Here is a 17,111-nt window from a genome sequence, read left to right as displayed (position 1 = left end):
AAAATCTGAAAAACAGACCTTCTCCATACTCCAGAGATAAGCAGAACCGGATGCCCTGGAGAACATAGAGTTACTGAAATAGTGTCTCTTCGTGTACACACGAGGCTTCCTGTCACATGGGGCTCTTCTGGAAACGAGGGCTGTTCCCCCTCCTTATAAACAATTAATAATCAATAGATGTGTTCGTCGATTATGTTCATCCTATGAACTTCGCCGTTTCTAAATCAGTATCGATGTATTCCACTTTTACCAGCTGGCCACGTATATCCTGAATCTCGTGTACTGGATGCTGACGCGGTAACAGCTCGGTGTGGGTACCTTTACTTTTGTTACTTACTGACCGAGCGTTTGGTGATAATGTTGGATGTCCTGAAAATGATTCGGCTCTACCCTTCACAGAAAAGTTTGAAAACCTTTCCATAATCGCAACAAATATCTGCCGAAAGCAGAGTCCATTGTACGAGTCTGAGTATGGTCGAAATCGTGCAATGAACTCTGCTTTTAGTGACGATTTTAGTGACTATCGAAATAGTATGTGTCGCATTTATTTATGAATCACTATGCGTTATTTATGACAATGTCCTCCGCATGTGTATCATAAATATTTTAAAAGTTTCACAAAGGCATTGAATGTTGTAAGCCTGATCAAAGAAAGAGCATGGTCAAATGTTCCTCAATAGTAGAGTAAAGAGAGACCGAATTACTACATAGATTGTACTTAGATAATGTTTAGCGACAATAGCAAAAAAGCAACGTCGATTTACCATTTCATTGGCGAACACATCAACATTCCTGTAGTCTCCGAGAATTTGCTCTAAATATCAAAATCAAAGAAACCTGGCAACCTCAAAAGGGCATTTGGTAATGTGTGAACACTCTGTGGATACGTTATGAACAAAACATGGAGGATCGAGCAACATACTGAGCTAGAATCGGAACCTTCAGTCATCCACCCGGGACCCGCCAAGTCAGCCACGTTGACAGGTACACGCTATACCCAGCATGTCATGATAACTCAGATATTCCGTATCGCATTATTCCTTGCACTTTGCTGCTGATTGCGCACCTTTCGTTGTCCGCATTACTTATCAGTAATCAATATGTACTTTTGAATCTGATATATGATCACTTAACGCCGAGAGAAACTACATTCTTTTGTGTCTCATGTGACGTCACCAACACGAGTTGTGACCAAGTTTTGTCACCGAATCATGTCCCACTTGCGCGTGAAAAGCTTTTCCTTGGGGGTGACGCGATTCCCGTGGGAGTCACAACACAGCTTCTACTATGCTCTAACGATGTGGAGACAAACCCAGGCCCATTAACTCTCCAAGAAGTACAGGAGAAAATTCTGGCAGAAATAGGGAGTTTGAAATCTGAGATACGTAAATCCAAAGCAGATTTAAGCACACAAAGTTCAGAACTAAAGAACGACTTCCACATTATCAGTTCTAAATGTGAAAAACTGGAGGATTCTGTTACAGAATTACATTGTGATCTAAACACCATGAAACAGAACCATGATAGAATGTATGATGACATTGATGCACTTTCAGGCAAGGTGGAAAGTGTGTTTGATCAGATGTAAAAAAATGATAACGAAATAGATAGACTTGAGTCCTATAGCAGACGTAAAAATATCCTCATCCACGAATACCGGAAGCAGCAGGCGATGGAAATTCATGTGAAGATACTGTGTTATCTGTCCTCAATGAACATGCTAAATTCAAAACGTGGCAACTTTTGGACATAATACGTGCGCACAAACGTGGCGTTAAACGTGTAAATGCAAATCGACCTCGCCCAATGATTGCTAAGGTACATTCGTCTGACGACAAAGTTCGTAGATTGAAAGCGAGACCCACATTCAAGGAAGGGGGACTTGGAATTTCTAGTGACCTAACGTCACGTCAACGGCAACAGCTTCAGGCACTTAAAACCATTCAAACAACATCAACAACGTTTTTCACACTGCAGACACGTCACGAGAACGCCCATCTTTTCATAGAAGACCGGATGGAAAAATAGTGTCACATGCTTCTATCAGCTAGGATATTGACCGAGGCCCGGGTAGTTTTTCACAAGATCCTAACACTATTAACACCTGTGTTACGTTAAGCGTTGACTGTCATTCGCCTTTCTAAGTTGGAATATTAATTGACTTCGAAACAAAATTGATGATGCTGATTTTATATCATACTTATAATAATTTAAAATAGCATGTCTTGTGGAAATTTTGTCGACTGTAGCTTTGATAATAACTGGTTAGTCGGTTATGATATGTATTATAGTCCAGCAATAAAACTAGCAGACTACGGCAGGCTATCAGGTGGCTTTTCTGTATGTGTCCATCAATCAGCCTGTAAGTTTATTAAATCAGATGTTGATAATCTCTTTTGCTTGGACATGTAATATTGATCATCTTGAAGAGTTTTTGTTAGATGATCAGTCGCAGCTTAAAGATTCTTTCAGTGTAGTCTGTGGAGATATGAATACTCGTATTGGTCAACAAAACAATCCCCTAGTCGATCTGCAACACGATTTTGTTCATAGTAACTGTCATTTTCCAGGAGATGAAAATGTATGTGTTGGAGATCGGAAATGTATTAATAAATTTGGTCAGATACTGCTCGATTTGTTGTTAGATTTCAGTTATTCATTGTCAATGGAAGAGTGCACGGGGATACCCTTGGATAATTTACCTGTTGTGGAAACCAAGGTGCTAGCGTTAATGATTATTTTATATGTTCTCCCGATTTCTTTCATTATGTTAACATGTTGAATATTGGCGATTGTCTAGAATCTGATCATTTACCTTTAGAATTGACTTGTAAGTTCCCTCATATGAATAAAAAGTATAACAAATTAAAACATGAGGGTGTCAGATAGAAGAAACTAATAGAGAGACGAACTTTCGAACAATTTTCTGATCAAGCTACAAGAAAGTATAACATACTTTAAAGAGCTATTTCTAGATAAACTTATTGATATTGAGGGGTCAATTGATGACTTTGTTGAAATTATGTTAACTTCAGCATCTTGTATGAGAGTGAGTGAGTGAGTTGGGTTTAACGCCGCTTTTAACAGTATTCCAGTCATATCACGACGTGTCAGCTTAATGTGGGAGGAAAGTCCGAAGTGATGCAGGTCTCAGACGTTTACCACTTCGGTGAAACCCACGAGCACGGGTATGGTGCTGACAAACCTAGAAACATAATCGGGGCGAACCGGGATTCGAACCAACAATCATAGGTTTCTGGCGTGCCCAAGGGACGCAACTCTGCGCAGCGAATCGCGGCGCCTTAGACGACTGGGCCACCCGTGTCCCCTCTTGTAAATAAAACTTTTAATACTGGATGTAGAATTGCAAGACGAAGATTTAGAACTACTCGTACTGATGATGTAGTTGTCGAAATGTTGAAGTGTTCTAAATTTGAAGTTATGGCTTTTCTTTGCAAATGTTTCAATAAGTTATTTTAAAATGGAGTTTTCCCAAGCAATTGGTCATGTTCTATAATAATAACCCTGCATAAAAAAAGGAGACAGGAGTGACCCAGATTACTATAGGGGTATTTCATTAATGAGCATTTCAGGAAAAGTATTTACTACAATATTAAACAATAGAATAAATATATGGGAGAACATGCGTGATAAGATTCCTGAAATTCAAGCTGGTTTCAGAAAAAGTTATTTAGATAATATATTTAAACTTTATGCACTTATTCAAAAGACCTTGGCACGGCTTAAGCATAAACTGTACGTAGCATTAGTAGATTTCAAAAAGGCTTTTGATTTTGTTAATCCCTTTAAGCTGTGGACATGTCTACGAAAAGCTGGTTCACGTGGGAAAATGTTTACTATTCTAAAATCAGTGTATCATAATGTGAAATCATGTGTTCGTTGTGGGGATGGTGTAACAGATTTCTTTGATTGTCTTTTCGGCCTAAGGACAAGGCTTTATTTTGAGTCCGATCTTATTGTCATTTTTCATTAATGAATGATATTACGAAATAGCTGCCAATGGTAAACATGGTATCCAAATGTTTCCAGAATAGATGGAAATATTAATGCTAGTTTTTGAAGATGATGTCATATAATGTCAGATACTGTTGTTGGTCTACAAAGGCAATTAATTATGTTAAGTACATACATGAAAAAATGGAAATTATCAGTAAATTTTGAACAAAAATAACATTGTGATTTTTAGAAAAGCAGGTCCAATAGCGTCGAAAGAAAGATGATCATTCGATGGTCAGTTAGTCAATATGGTAGATCCCTATTCATATTTAGGAGTCTGTTTCTCTCACACAATGAATTGGAAGAAAAGGTGCCCTTGACTTGTCCTTGCGTGCAAAGAAAGCTTTAATAATTGTAATGTCTACTGCTCATAATGTTGGAACGATGTCACCTAATATCTTCTTGGAGCTTTTTGATAGCCAGATACAACCAAATTTATTGTACGTTTCTGAAGTATGGGTTTTCAACGTTATGACTGTTTAGAGAAGGTTCACTTATTAGCATGTAAAAAGTTTCTTTGTGTCGGATCTTCTACACCAAATTGCATGGTTTAAGGTGAATGTGGAAGATACCCATTATATGTTAACTCTCAGATTAGATGTTTAAAATACTGGTTTATAATCCTTCATATGCATGAACAACGTCTCCCTAAATCAGCTTATAACATGTTTCTACATTTAAATAACATGGGAAAGAATACTTGGACATTGCTTGTTAGAAATCTTTTATTTTCGTATGGTTTGGGTTTTATATAGCTATATTCGGCAGGTGAAAATGTAAATATTTTTCTGAATGAATTTGGAAATCGGCCTATAAATACGTTCTACTAAGAATGGCATTCCACTTTAGAGGATAGTTCACGTTACGAATATTACAAAACTTTCAAGACTTCAACCAGAAATATATTTATCAGTACTCACTACGGAAAACATTTAAGTAAATATCGACTTGGTTTACTAGGCCTATTTGTAAATGAAGGAAAAACTGTCCATTGAAAAACTGAAAAGAATTTGTCCATTATGTAATCTGGAGATAGAAAATGAAATTCATTTTGTGTTTGTCTGTCCAGTTTACAATGATCTTCGAAAGAAATATATATAAAAGATTATTTAATAGCAATGTCACCGATAAACGCCTTTGTAGTTACTCTGACGACAAAGAACGAATCTAATATATTAAATCTTTCTCTGTATATTAAGCATGCATTAGTCCAAAGAAATAAATTAATCAAACAACGTGTATATCCATGTGTGTCAAACATGCGTAACTCGCTCTTGTATATGGATCGGAGGCCTTTTGTACAATAAACTTCTTTTGACTTTGACATTGATTGCAACCACATCCTGAGCATGTGTTTATGAATCACTGTCAAATAGTAATGTCCTCCACATGTCTACCATTAAACCTTTTGAAAGCTTTACTGGGGCCTTGGATACTGTAACCTTGATCAACCTTCTCAGCAAGAGTTGTATGGCGCTCTTTGAAATCTACGTAGAAAGAACATGCTCTATTGTACATCAACAGTTTTGGAAAGTAGACACCAAGGACTGGAGCTGCAGGAATATTGTTTGACAAATAAGGGAAAATTGACTGTTTGAAAGTTGAAGTTATCCTTCTTGTCATAGTCTTGTTGAGAGTATTTTGTAGCTCTGAATCATAATGCATACATCAAAGTATGAAACAGATGAGAAGGTGTCACTGATTCTTGTTCAGCTGGGTAAATCAGTGGAAGGGAATAGGCTATTTGATGGTTATTGAACGATATCAGATCATCGATATACCTGAAGCTTAAGGTTAACCATCGTGGCCCAAGTTCAACAATTAAAGTTTGACAATGGTTAAACTTCTATAGCCAATACATATGTTAATTTTATTTAGTTTCAATTGCAATCCAGTTTGTTAATTCTTGTATGAATGGATTGGACACGATGATCGACACGTGCTCTGTAATCATCACTGACTCGGTATTGACTGCCTGTCACTTGCTGTGAGATAACAGCCTGCTTGTTCGTGTTCCAACCTGTTCACAGTGCTTCCGCAAGCCGGTTCCTGCGTAGTTCCCACCACTTAGACTGGCAACTTCACACCTTGACCGGGGAACCCAAGCTGCTGACATTCACTTCTACTATAGACTCTAGTGTACTTGGCACGTCAGCTGGTCAACATTTAAGATATGGGATGTAGCTCACTGAATAATTTCAGCTTGAAGACAACAAACATGTCTGAAAATATCGATCCGGGTCAACTTGATCGTAAATCCATTTCGTCAACGTAGACTTAAAGTCCTAGCGCAAGACCGAATCTGTTGGGAATACAGTGACCTCTCATCCTGTATACTGCATTAGTCGTATCCTTGATTTTGGATCAGTTTCCTAAACATTTTTTAAACTGACCTTTGCCGCTATCCCCAAGAACAACAAAGACATTTTGTGACTGAGTAAGTCGAACCTTTTCTTGGAAACATTTAGCAACTATAATAAGTGATATTGCCATCTTGAAAATAGTCAGAACCAAATTCAAAACACGCAAAAAACGGTAAGAAGAGAATTTTAGTTGAAGTTATATTAGTTTTCATACTGGGACAACAAGCAAATCATTCTGATTAGTATTGTTATTGGCAGTATATATTATTGTTTAACAATGTTTGTAACTGTGTTACATTGTTTCTGTTGAGATTAGGTAGATGGTCATTGCATTGTATTTGGACAGTGATCAGTCGTCAGAATGTTACTAGTGGCTATATTTAGATGCGTGTTTGGTGTGTTAACATCCGGTCCAGTATACGCGGACTACCAGCGGACGGTGCAAATATGTTATGGAAATGTCTGTAATGTTCTATGTTGTGAGGGCACTATGCAGAACTTTCCAGTGGCTGGTTAAACTATTAAAGGGGACAATAGCGTGTTTACGTATCTCTCACGCATTTTCATCGCTTCGGAACCAGCTTTCATGTGAGGATCGCTTATCTCTGATTCCCTGCCCAGTCCATCTCGAAAGCTTGACCACTGTCGCCGCTGGGTGATATTTTTAATTATCACTGACGTTTGCTATCACCACTGTATTTTTGTATTTGATACTGACCACTGTCTCATACTAGGTTCTTTTACGTGCAGATGGATGTGTTAACATATTGTTTCCATTTGGGAATTGACACGTAACAGTATACCTACAGAGACCTATACACGTCTTAGCTCGCTGAAACCTTCGCCATATAGATATATCATTCATTACTTATGATGGCAATCCCGAACAAAAAGAGACACCTTTCTTCTCTGCATCGCTGGCGATCTTGATCTTTCTTGGAGCCGATGCAATATTGGTTTCCTGATTGGTTTGGCGTTTCATTTTGACTTCTTATATATATTTGTATTTAGTATTTGTTCATATTACCCGTTCTTCTCCTACAGATATACGATAAGTTATATATCCGGATCCCGGATTATCCTTCCTTCATGGCGATGACACTATACTGTCCGAAGCCATATGTGGACGCATGTATTTAGTTACCTGGCGTCGAACCTGAGCGAGGTGGGGGCTACTTTTTCTACTTTTTCTGTTTTTGATTAGCACGACTAAGTGCAGACTCGGCTACAATACACGGCATAGATTAATGCCAAGGAATGGAAGCATTTTTTAGGATTGAGTTATTGGAACGTAATTGGCAGAGGCCCTTGTGGTGGCACTGCATACTTCGAAGAACTCACACCTCGACATCTCATATGTAATATTATATGGCGTCCAATCATTGTGCATGTCACTGTATATAAATGTTTTAGAAAATATGAAATACAGATGCAGCATAGAATCTGGGGTTGTCATGTTCTTCCTGGATCAGTGAGTGAGTGAGTGAGTATGGTTTTACGCGACGATTGTTCGATTCCGACGATGTCTTGAGCATCTGCTTAAACAGTGATGACACCAGGTGTTCGCGAAAAGGTGGGCGTATCACATGCCAACAGTCCCTCGGTTTTTACATTAAATAGAGTCTCGTCTGAGATACTTCTTGTTGATTCTTGTTTAACGCCACACTCAGCAATATTCCAGCTATATGACGGCGGTCTGTAAATAATCGAGTCTGGACCAGAGAGTCCAGTGATTGACATCGTGAGTATAGACCCATGCAATTAGGAAACGATGTCATGCATCAACCAAGTCAGCGAGCCTGACCACCCGATCTCGTAAGTTGCCTCTTACGACAAGCATAGTCGCCTTTTACAGCAAGCATTGGAATGGGAGTAGTTGTATAGAGAGCCCTGTCTTGTAATGATTTAAGATGTGGGACAAATGGCTTGTCTGACAAATGGAAGGATACCGATATCACGAAAAAGCTGAGGCAAAGCTTGAAAATGGTGACAGTTTCTTCCTTGTTGTTTTCCTCGCTACTTTCTTCTGAAACATCAGCTTACATATCAAACAGATTACTGGGGCATTAATGTTACAGGTGCACTTGTGGTTGCTGTGTTGACTTGCAGTCTGAGGTAGAGGAGCTGTGTTGTCTTGATGTTGCTCCTGTCAGGAAGTAGCTTGATGATACATCAAACTGTGACGACTACAGCTGCATCACCGCGCACCCTGGCCTCCATGATGTATCTCTCAGTGAGTACAGTATGGAGGCGTACCACAACGAGTTCATTGACACCAGTGGTCCCATATGAGATGATAAACCAGTACACAAGTATGATGCATTCAAATATTTTTTTAATAATTGATTACTTTATCAAGACAAGATTACATGTTTGTAGACTAATTTGAATCCACAAATTTCATAAAAATTGAAATAAGAAATTTAATTTCCATAATCTAGCATTTCCAGGAATGAGAATTTTCCTCAGATTTCGTTACGCCAAGAGACAAAGGGTTGTGTTATTAAAGCCATCATTTAATTTTTTTAATGTGTGTAGCTTCAGGGAACCTGAAAAGTCAATAATTGTACAATATGTTGATCGAAAAGTTGATGGATCTCATGTAAGCCACATATCACCAATAGCATCCGTACACTTACATTTGACACAGTCATTGATCTTACGTGGTGCGTATCGACACACGCCCCTTGTCACTAACAATGTTACACTTGTCAATAGATCAAGAAAAGTTCTAATACGACTTTTAGTCAATACAAAAAAGTATAAGGGACTGACCACGTGATATTCAGCGTGCACTTTGCTGGCACCTCCTCGGTATTGCCCTTGCTGGTTGCAGCACACCAATACAGGTGACTGGAAATAGAATGTGCCCACAAGATGATTATTTCCAGGCCCTTCTGTTTTTTTTGTTTTTTTAAGTTTCTTGTAAATGCCTGAAAACGTTGAAAGCTATCTGTACAATGGCTAGTGATGTCATGTAATGATAATATTGAACAGACATTCCCTGAATGTGTGTTTATTAAGTTCTAGGTGATGAAATACATTTGTTTGAAAACATTAAATTGATATTCCACTTAGTGAAATACATTGACACTATAATTTAAGTTACAATCTAGTCATGCTAATAGTGATGATTTTTAAAATTATGTATTCACCTTTAGCTACATACCATACATCAAACCAGTGGTGAATGTCAGCTCTCTCCTTTCTTAAGTAGGCATTAACTTAATGTTGTCTGTAATCTGAAACATCCCTCTGGCTGCCTGAAGTAGTGCAAGGGCCCTTTTTAATCCCTCAAGTTCCATGACACTATAATTGGCCACCTCATTCGACTAAAAATAGAGCAATAGAAATTCAGTTATTCAAACCTGTACAGAGATGATCAACATCAACACTTTTAGTACTTGATGTCTGAAAGTATCACTGGACACAACTCAACATGTTCATGTCACATCATGTGCAGTTGGTGTATTTAACTGTATGTATTTCTTTTACTTATCCTGAATCCTTGAAGGGGCGGTCGGGTAGCCTAGTGGTTAATGCGTTCGCTCGTCACGCCGAGGACCCGGGTTCGATTCCCGACATGGGTACAATGTGTAAATCCAATTTGTGGTGTTCCCCGCCGTGATATTGCTGGAATATTGCTAAAGGCGGCGTTAAACCATACTCGCTCACTCACTCACTCTTGAATCCTTGTTATGACAAGAATCTGTGTTCTTACCTGTACCAACTGGATGTCCAAAATATAGTTTGTGTCCACGTCAATCAAGGTGTAGCTTCCATACTTGGATGAAACAACAAAGCTGACATAAAATATTAAGTGCAATCTATGTGTTCTTCAAATACATGCTTACATTTAATATCTCAAAGGCAATGAAAAATACTAAATCTGATTTTTCTCACCCAGGCATTTATCATCTCTGTAAGTTATGGGTACGCTTACACACAATCAGCCAAGTCACACATTGGAATACTAAAGACTAAACAAGCTCATCGCACATGTACACAGTCGACAATATAGCCACGAGTCAGGAGCCAGAATCTAGTCAACGTCTGTACGGTCAAATAAGCTCAGCTAATAATAATCCTCATAATAACACTAAGTTTTACTGAAAATTATGCTGAGGGTCATGTTCGGGCTTGTAGTCTCAAAGGTTGTACGCACAAATATGCGAAGAATTGGTAATATTTAAAGAGGGTATGAAATGAAGACGGAATTGTGGGAGTGGGTGAGTTTGAATCCCCTCATGACTGGTGTATGTAAAATTGTTCAAAGAAATAACAGCTAGAAGACAAAAACTAGTCACAAGGAATAAGCTTTGACAACAAGGATGGATGTGTGTGTCAACTTCACAACGCAGACAGTTATATTAATACAGAGCACACACATGTTGTCATAAACACAATTATAAATTATTACTTTCCGCTGTCCTATGAATCACCAAGAAAGAACAACCGCACCGTATCTGTCACAGGTCGTGGCGTGATTGCGGGATCAGAGTCAAGTAGCGAAATAGTTTTTTCTCCGCTTGTATCAAACAATGTACGTTTGTTCCCGACACTGCGTGGGGAAGATATGTCAGTACAGGATTACCAAATACATAAAGTTGTGTAAAAAAAGTTTGAAACTTAATATCATTGAGATAGACATATTACGACTGAACACATCGTTGGCGCTCCGTAATGAGAAGTATACGTGTCAGTACGGAACTGACTAGGGACAAGCATACAGGTATTCGATCGTTAAAAAATTGACCAGTGTGTGTAGCAGGACTGGGTCCGATGCCCACAGACACTACGGTGTTCGTCAATGGCAAATATTTATTTGCAGAAATTGTGAATGTGATTTAAAAGAAAACCACCCTGAAACAATCAGGTATACAATATAGCACACGTAAAACAATGTACACATATCATAAACACAGATATATACATACAATTCATATGCATACTAGTATGATGAGATACGGTACATAGTATTGTTGTAAATGCACTGGGTAGAATATATTTATGTACGTGTTATTTAGAAAAGTATTCTGTCTTGATATATGATCAAATGCATACACAAGATAACGACATGTAAACCTACCAGGTATGTGGGCTAAGTTTCTACACACTAGTGCAAACTCGTCTGCAGAGGAAATAACAATACATACACATATATATATGATTGATTGATATGAATGATTGTTAAACTCAATAATAATTACGAATCCACATTCCGTGTATTCGAGTCTAAACACACATATATCCAAATACAAACAATATCTACAATATTGCAAATACAATTTAATGAATAAAATCCTCAATTCAATAATAAAATACTAACCTTTGAATTTGATCTAAGGTTCCCCAAAACGATCCTTGTGAAAAACAAGTGAATAAAATTATATAATTTTATCCGTGGAGAGGTATATGTGGAGTGACCCCAGTGCTAAGGTGTCCAGCATACAGCATGGCTGAGTACCCAAGCTGACCATATAGACAAAAGGCTTGAGTAGGGAGAGGGCTGGGGCTATTGGATTAGTTCACAGGGTGTGACATTCACAAACAAACCATGCAGTAAGCTTGCTTAGTAAGAGTGCTGTGACTGATAGTTTTGTGTTTAAAGTAGGCTTAGCAATCAAATAAAATGACTACAACTGCATTTAATTATGTACATGAATTATACTTAAAAGGTAAAATACAAGAAATATTCAAAATATGTAACTGCCAACTATGCACCAATTCTGTGTATCTATATCAGACAAAACAAAACCCCAGAGGATCCAGGGTAGAATAGGTCTTCAGCAACCCATGCTTGCCGGAAAAGGCGACTTTGCTTGTCAGAGGCAGCTAACTGGATCGGGTGGTCAGGCTCGCTGACTTGGTTGATGTTTGTCATCGTATCCCAAGAACATAGATCGATGTTCATGATGTCAATGACTAGATTGTCTGGCCCAGATTCGATTATTTACAGACCGCCGCCAATTAGCTGAATAATTGCTGAGTGCGGCGTTAAACAAAAAACAACAAGTATCTCAGCCGAGATCCTGTTTGATGTGTAAAACGACAGATGTTAGCTGGATAGATAATGTAACCCTTTCAACGTTTACAAAGGATTGCAAGAGATTTGGTTACTGTATAGTGCTTCAAAGGACCTATACATTTACGCCAAAAACGACAATTGGCACGTTTCTCAAACACACACTGTAGGCCATTGTCTTTTCGGTTTGCTCACTTGGATGTACTTTTGCGATTTTTTGCATGATAGCTCGTTGGAAAGCTCTCCAAATTGTAAGACTTGGGATACCGAATGCGACACAGCTATAAGGGTTCGTTAGGGAAATACAATCGTTTGAAGGTGTCCAAATTGACGTCAGAGGCCACTGATATGGCGCTACCGCAAGCGCATGCGCGACAACATGGTGGTTATTTTAACATAGCTGGATAGCCAGTGTAACCCTTTCAACGTTTCCAAACGATTTCAAGAGAATTGGTCACCGCAAAGTGCTTCAAAAGACCTACCAAATCCGACACAGCTATGAAAGGTCGTTAATGAACAACAAGCGTTTGAAGGTGTCCAAATTGACGTCAGAGGCTTCTGTTAGGATGCTACCGCACGCGCATGCGCGACACCATGCTAGTTATTTTAATATAACCGGATAGCCAATATAACCCTTTCAACGTTTACAAAAACTTTCAAGAGAATTGGTCACTGCAAAGTGCTTCAAAAGACCTACACATTTACGCCAAAAACGAAAATTGGCACGTTTCTCAAACGCAAGGTCGTCAGAGGCCTCTGTAATGGTGCTGCCGCGACACCATGGTGGCTCTGTAATACGCCCACCTTTTCGTGAAGATCTGGTGTCGTAACTCTTGAATAGTGAGGTGAGGTGAGGTGAAATTGGGTTTAACGTCGCGTCCAAGATTATTGCACTTATATAGCGACGTGCATGGACGTGTATGTGTGTGTGTGGCTGCTTGTACTAGTCCGGACTGATGCCGATTTATAGTGCTAGCTCACTGAGATACCATGCCGCAGTTTAAAATGAATACCCCACTCAGACACAGTATACTGACTCCGAGCCGACCAGTCCTTGTTTTAGCCCCTTAATGCCGAGCGCCAGACAGGGTAACAACAAGTACAATCTTTTAACGTCTTTTTGTATGACGCGGCCCGGGATCGAACCCCGGACCTTCCGCTCTCCGGGCGGACGCTCTACCACAAGACCACGGAGGCGGTTCTTGAATAGTGACCCATGAACACATGTTCACGTTGGAATGGAACAAGCGACGTTTATGAATATGGAAAGTGTTTTGTTCTTGAAATGCTATCAGATTTAATCAAATGTGATGTAATATCCTGCTCGGTGGGGAGTTGAACGCGCGCATTAGATCTGTGCCTGATGTGGTTGTCGGTGATATTACTTATGGACTTGGAATACAAGAGTTTTCTGAATAAGGTAATACTGTTGATGTAAACTGTTACTCCTGTGGTGACGTGGTCAGTAACTATGGTAAACGATTGACTTGCCTTTGCATGTGTTTGTGACGGGTGCCATCGGTGCGGCAGGGTACGCTCACCATTTTTCAAAAACCTGGTATCATCAGTATTTAATAGTGATTCATAAACACATGCTCGGGAGGAAGTCGGAATAGTAAGTCGACTCTGCTATTGGCAGATATTTCTTTTGAATACAGAAAGGGTTTTGTAGCTTTTATTAAATCCGTCACGTTATTTCCTCACCCGAGTTGTATACATTTTGTTTAGTATTTGACAACGTAGCTCGGCCAAAGTCGGTTTGTAACTTTCATTCAAGTGACTATCTCTCTCCAGGCGACCGGGTGCACGTGGTACCGGTGATAGCTACCGTTATGTTTGAAATGAGGATAAGGCAGCTGTATTCAGACTCGTTACTCCTACAGATTCAGTATCGGAGCTTGACAAAAGTACTGAATTGTTCGTTTCAATTTCTTTTATATTTCTAGATATATCATGTTCTGCTGCAGATTACATGGAAAGACATAATTTTAATTTTGTTGATAAATAACCTTGGTTGAATGATAAATAAAAACGACAAAACCCCACCCACGAAAGTAATAATAAACGTAATAACAAAAGTTATAATAAAAGCAGCAAAACCCTTTCCACAAAACTAATAACCAAAGTAAGAATAAAAAAAATTATAATTAAAGCGGGAAAACCATTTCCACAACACTAATAATAAAAGTAAGAATAAAAGTAAGAATAAAAGTAATAATAAAAATCGGCAAAACCCTTTTCACAAAACTAATAACAAAAGTAATACTGTACATGTAATAAAAGTAATAAAAAAAAGTAATAATAAAGGTAATAACAAAAGCGGCAAAACCATTTCCATAATCCCATAATTCCAGTGTACGATTCCGACAATATCATGAGCATGTGTTTATGTATCGTTTACAAATAGTGATGAAACCAGGTGTTGGCTAAACCGTTGAGCATCATGAATGTGTTTATTACTGATGTAAGCGATTTAGATGACTTAAGATATTCAGATTATGTAAAAGTTAAAGTCAGTGTATGGTTACTTTAGCAATAGACACGTTCTCACAGGATGATATAACAAAGAATCGGTAGCCAAGATAAATGTTACACCCCCATAGACAGCATTAAAGCACCTGTAAAATACTCCAAACTCCTCAGATCATTAAAGCGTATTTCTGAGCTGTGGAAATGTCATTCGTCAAGCTATGAATTCTGTGAAAGACCCCGTTTTGTGAGCACAACAGTATTATCAAACAAATATGCCTGTTTATCTCGCGTATGAAAGGAGAAAGTATTTGTATATTGCCGCTACCATACTTGTAAATTGTTATTTGCACATAGGCCGATGGCCTTCATGGTGAACAAAGAATTGATTGAGTGACAGCTAACATCTGTCGTAACCTGACAAGCCCATCCTCTGACGACTCAGATAATATCAGGCGTCTCCAGTGTCATCCTAAAAATATATAACTCTAGGTTTTTAAATGAAAAATAACACATGGTTATTCAGACCGATTGTAATATTTTCTCCGTTTGTGTCAAGTATGCACACAATCCCTCAATCACTCACTCTCTCCCTAGACATGAATACCCGCCATGGTACATCTCTTGATTACACTTCATCTGCACTCACGTCAACTGTAAAAATTCATTTGTCATTAAACTGAGGAGCAAAAGAAATTATACCTCTCCTTTGATTTTATCATATGTTTGATGAGTAATCGAGTATGGACCAGACAATCCAGTGATTTACAACATGAGCATCGAACCACGCAATTGGGATCGATGACATGCATCAATCAAGTCAGCGAGCCTGACCACCCGATCCCATTAGTCGCCGATCTCTTACGACAAGCATAGTCGCCTCTTACGGCAAACATGGGTTGCTGAAGACCTATTCTACTTCGCATCTTCACGGGGCCTACTTCTACATGTTAGTTTTAAAAATACAGTTTAAAAAATTGAGATAAATTAGTTTGAATAATATCCAACTGCTTTGGGGTATCTTAGAATCTTATGATTGAAAATTAATAAATTTGATTTATCGGTATAAATTTGCAACATTTCTAATACGGTAGAGGGTCATGTTGTTGGAAATCTATTTCTTACCTAAGTGAGTGAGTTTGGTTTTACGCCGCATTTTGCAATATCCCAGCATGACGTGCGTGACGAGCGAAAGCTTTAACCACTAGCTACAGGCTACCCGACCGCCCCCTTTACCTCAGTCGTCATTTAATCAAATTATTTTCAGGCAAAATTACCCAGCTACACATTATTTAATACAAACGGTTGGAGGAACGATTGATGGACATAATCAAATTCAACAACAGTACTAGTTCTTTCAATTTTCAAATACATAAAAAACAAACTCGGCATACTTTCTTCTGCCCCTCAGTATACTTGAGAAACTGTCCTATCTGAGGAAACAGACCATGTCTCCGGCGTAAGGATTGGCCGTTCGGAGAAACCATATGTCACCAAACTGTACATGCGCGAGGAACCTTCACGTTACGGTTGGTTGGTTGGTTGGTTGTTTTACGCCGCACTCAGCAATATTCCAGCTATATGACGGCGGTCTGTAAATAATCGAGTCTGGACCAGACAATCCAGTGATTGACAGCATGAGCATCGATCCACGCAATTGAGATCGATGACATGCATCAACCAAGTCAGCGAGCCTGACCACCCGATCCCGTTAGTCGCCTTTTACGACAAACATAGTCGCCTTTTACAGCAAGTATCGGTTGCTGAAGACCTATTCTATCCCGGAATCTTCACGGGTCTCGCGTTACGGAGTGTATCCAGAATACCAGTTTTGACTGACTAGAATATCGGATTGTAGCCGAGGATTATCTTTTCTTGACACAAATATACCGTCTTGGTTGATATAGAGTTTCAATGAGCTGAATAAAATGGATCAATTTCTTGCCCCCAAATATGGATATGTTTTAATCAGCGTAACGAGGGCTTGATGCTCCAGACAATGAACCACTTAGTATGTTATAATTTAGTATCAGCAGCAGCGTGGCACACCCTTCCTTCAGGTTTTGCTGAGTTAACGATAAAGCTGTGACAATAATGAATAAACATAGTCCAATGTGTGTATGTGTGTATTAATCACATCGGCGGACAGACATCCGATCTCGAGGTGGGGCTGATAAGGGGAGATAACTCGACGTACGTGACCGGCATGTTGCAATGTTTATCTTGAGATAAAGCGA

At 38.9% G+C, this 17,111-nt stretch overlaps 1 protein-coding gene across 7 annotated transcripts in view; it reads right to left on the bottom strand.

Moving 5' to 3' along the window:
- Window positions 1-197, bottom strand: part of LOC124149777 (neurogenic locus notch homolog protein 1-like) — a 54,285-nt gene extending 54,088 nt beyond the window's left edge. For 3 of the 7 annotated variants that reach the window (XM_048385561.1, XM_048385562.1, XM_046521549.2), the window contains exon 1: window positions 19-195. In XM_048385561.1, the coding sequence (XP_048241518.1) occupies window positions 19-66 (48 nt within the window). In that variant the 5' untranslated portion in view covers window positions 67-195. Of the gene's footprint in view, window positions 1-18 lie in introns of all 7 variants that reach the window. The other 4 variants (XM_048385560.1, XM_048385563.1, XM_048385564.1 and 1 more) reach the window with 4 other exon arrangements.
- Between the last annotated feature and the right edge of the window lie 16,914 nt (window positions 198-17,111).

Source organism: Haliotis rufescens, unplaced genomic scaffold, assembly GCF_023055435.1.
Source record: "Haliotis rufescens isolate VD_foot unplaced genomic scaffold, xgHalRufe1.0.p SCAF_6, whole genome shotgun sequence".
In the NCBI taxonomy this organism is placed as follows: domain Eukaryota; kingdom Metazoa; phylum Mollusca; class Gastropoda; order Lepetellida; family Haliotidae; genus Haliotis; species Haliotis rufescens.
This window is presented reverse-complemented; position numbering and strand designations above follow the sequence as displayed.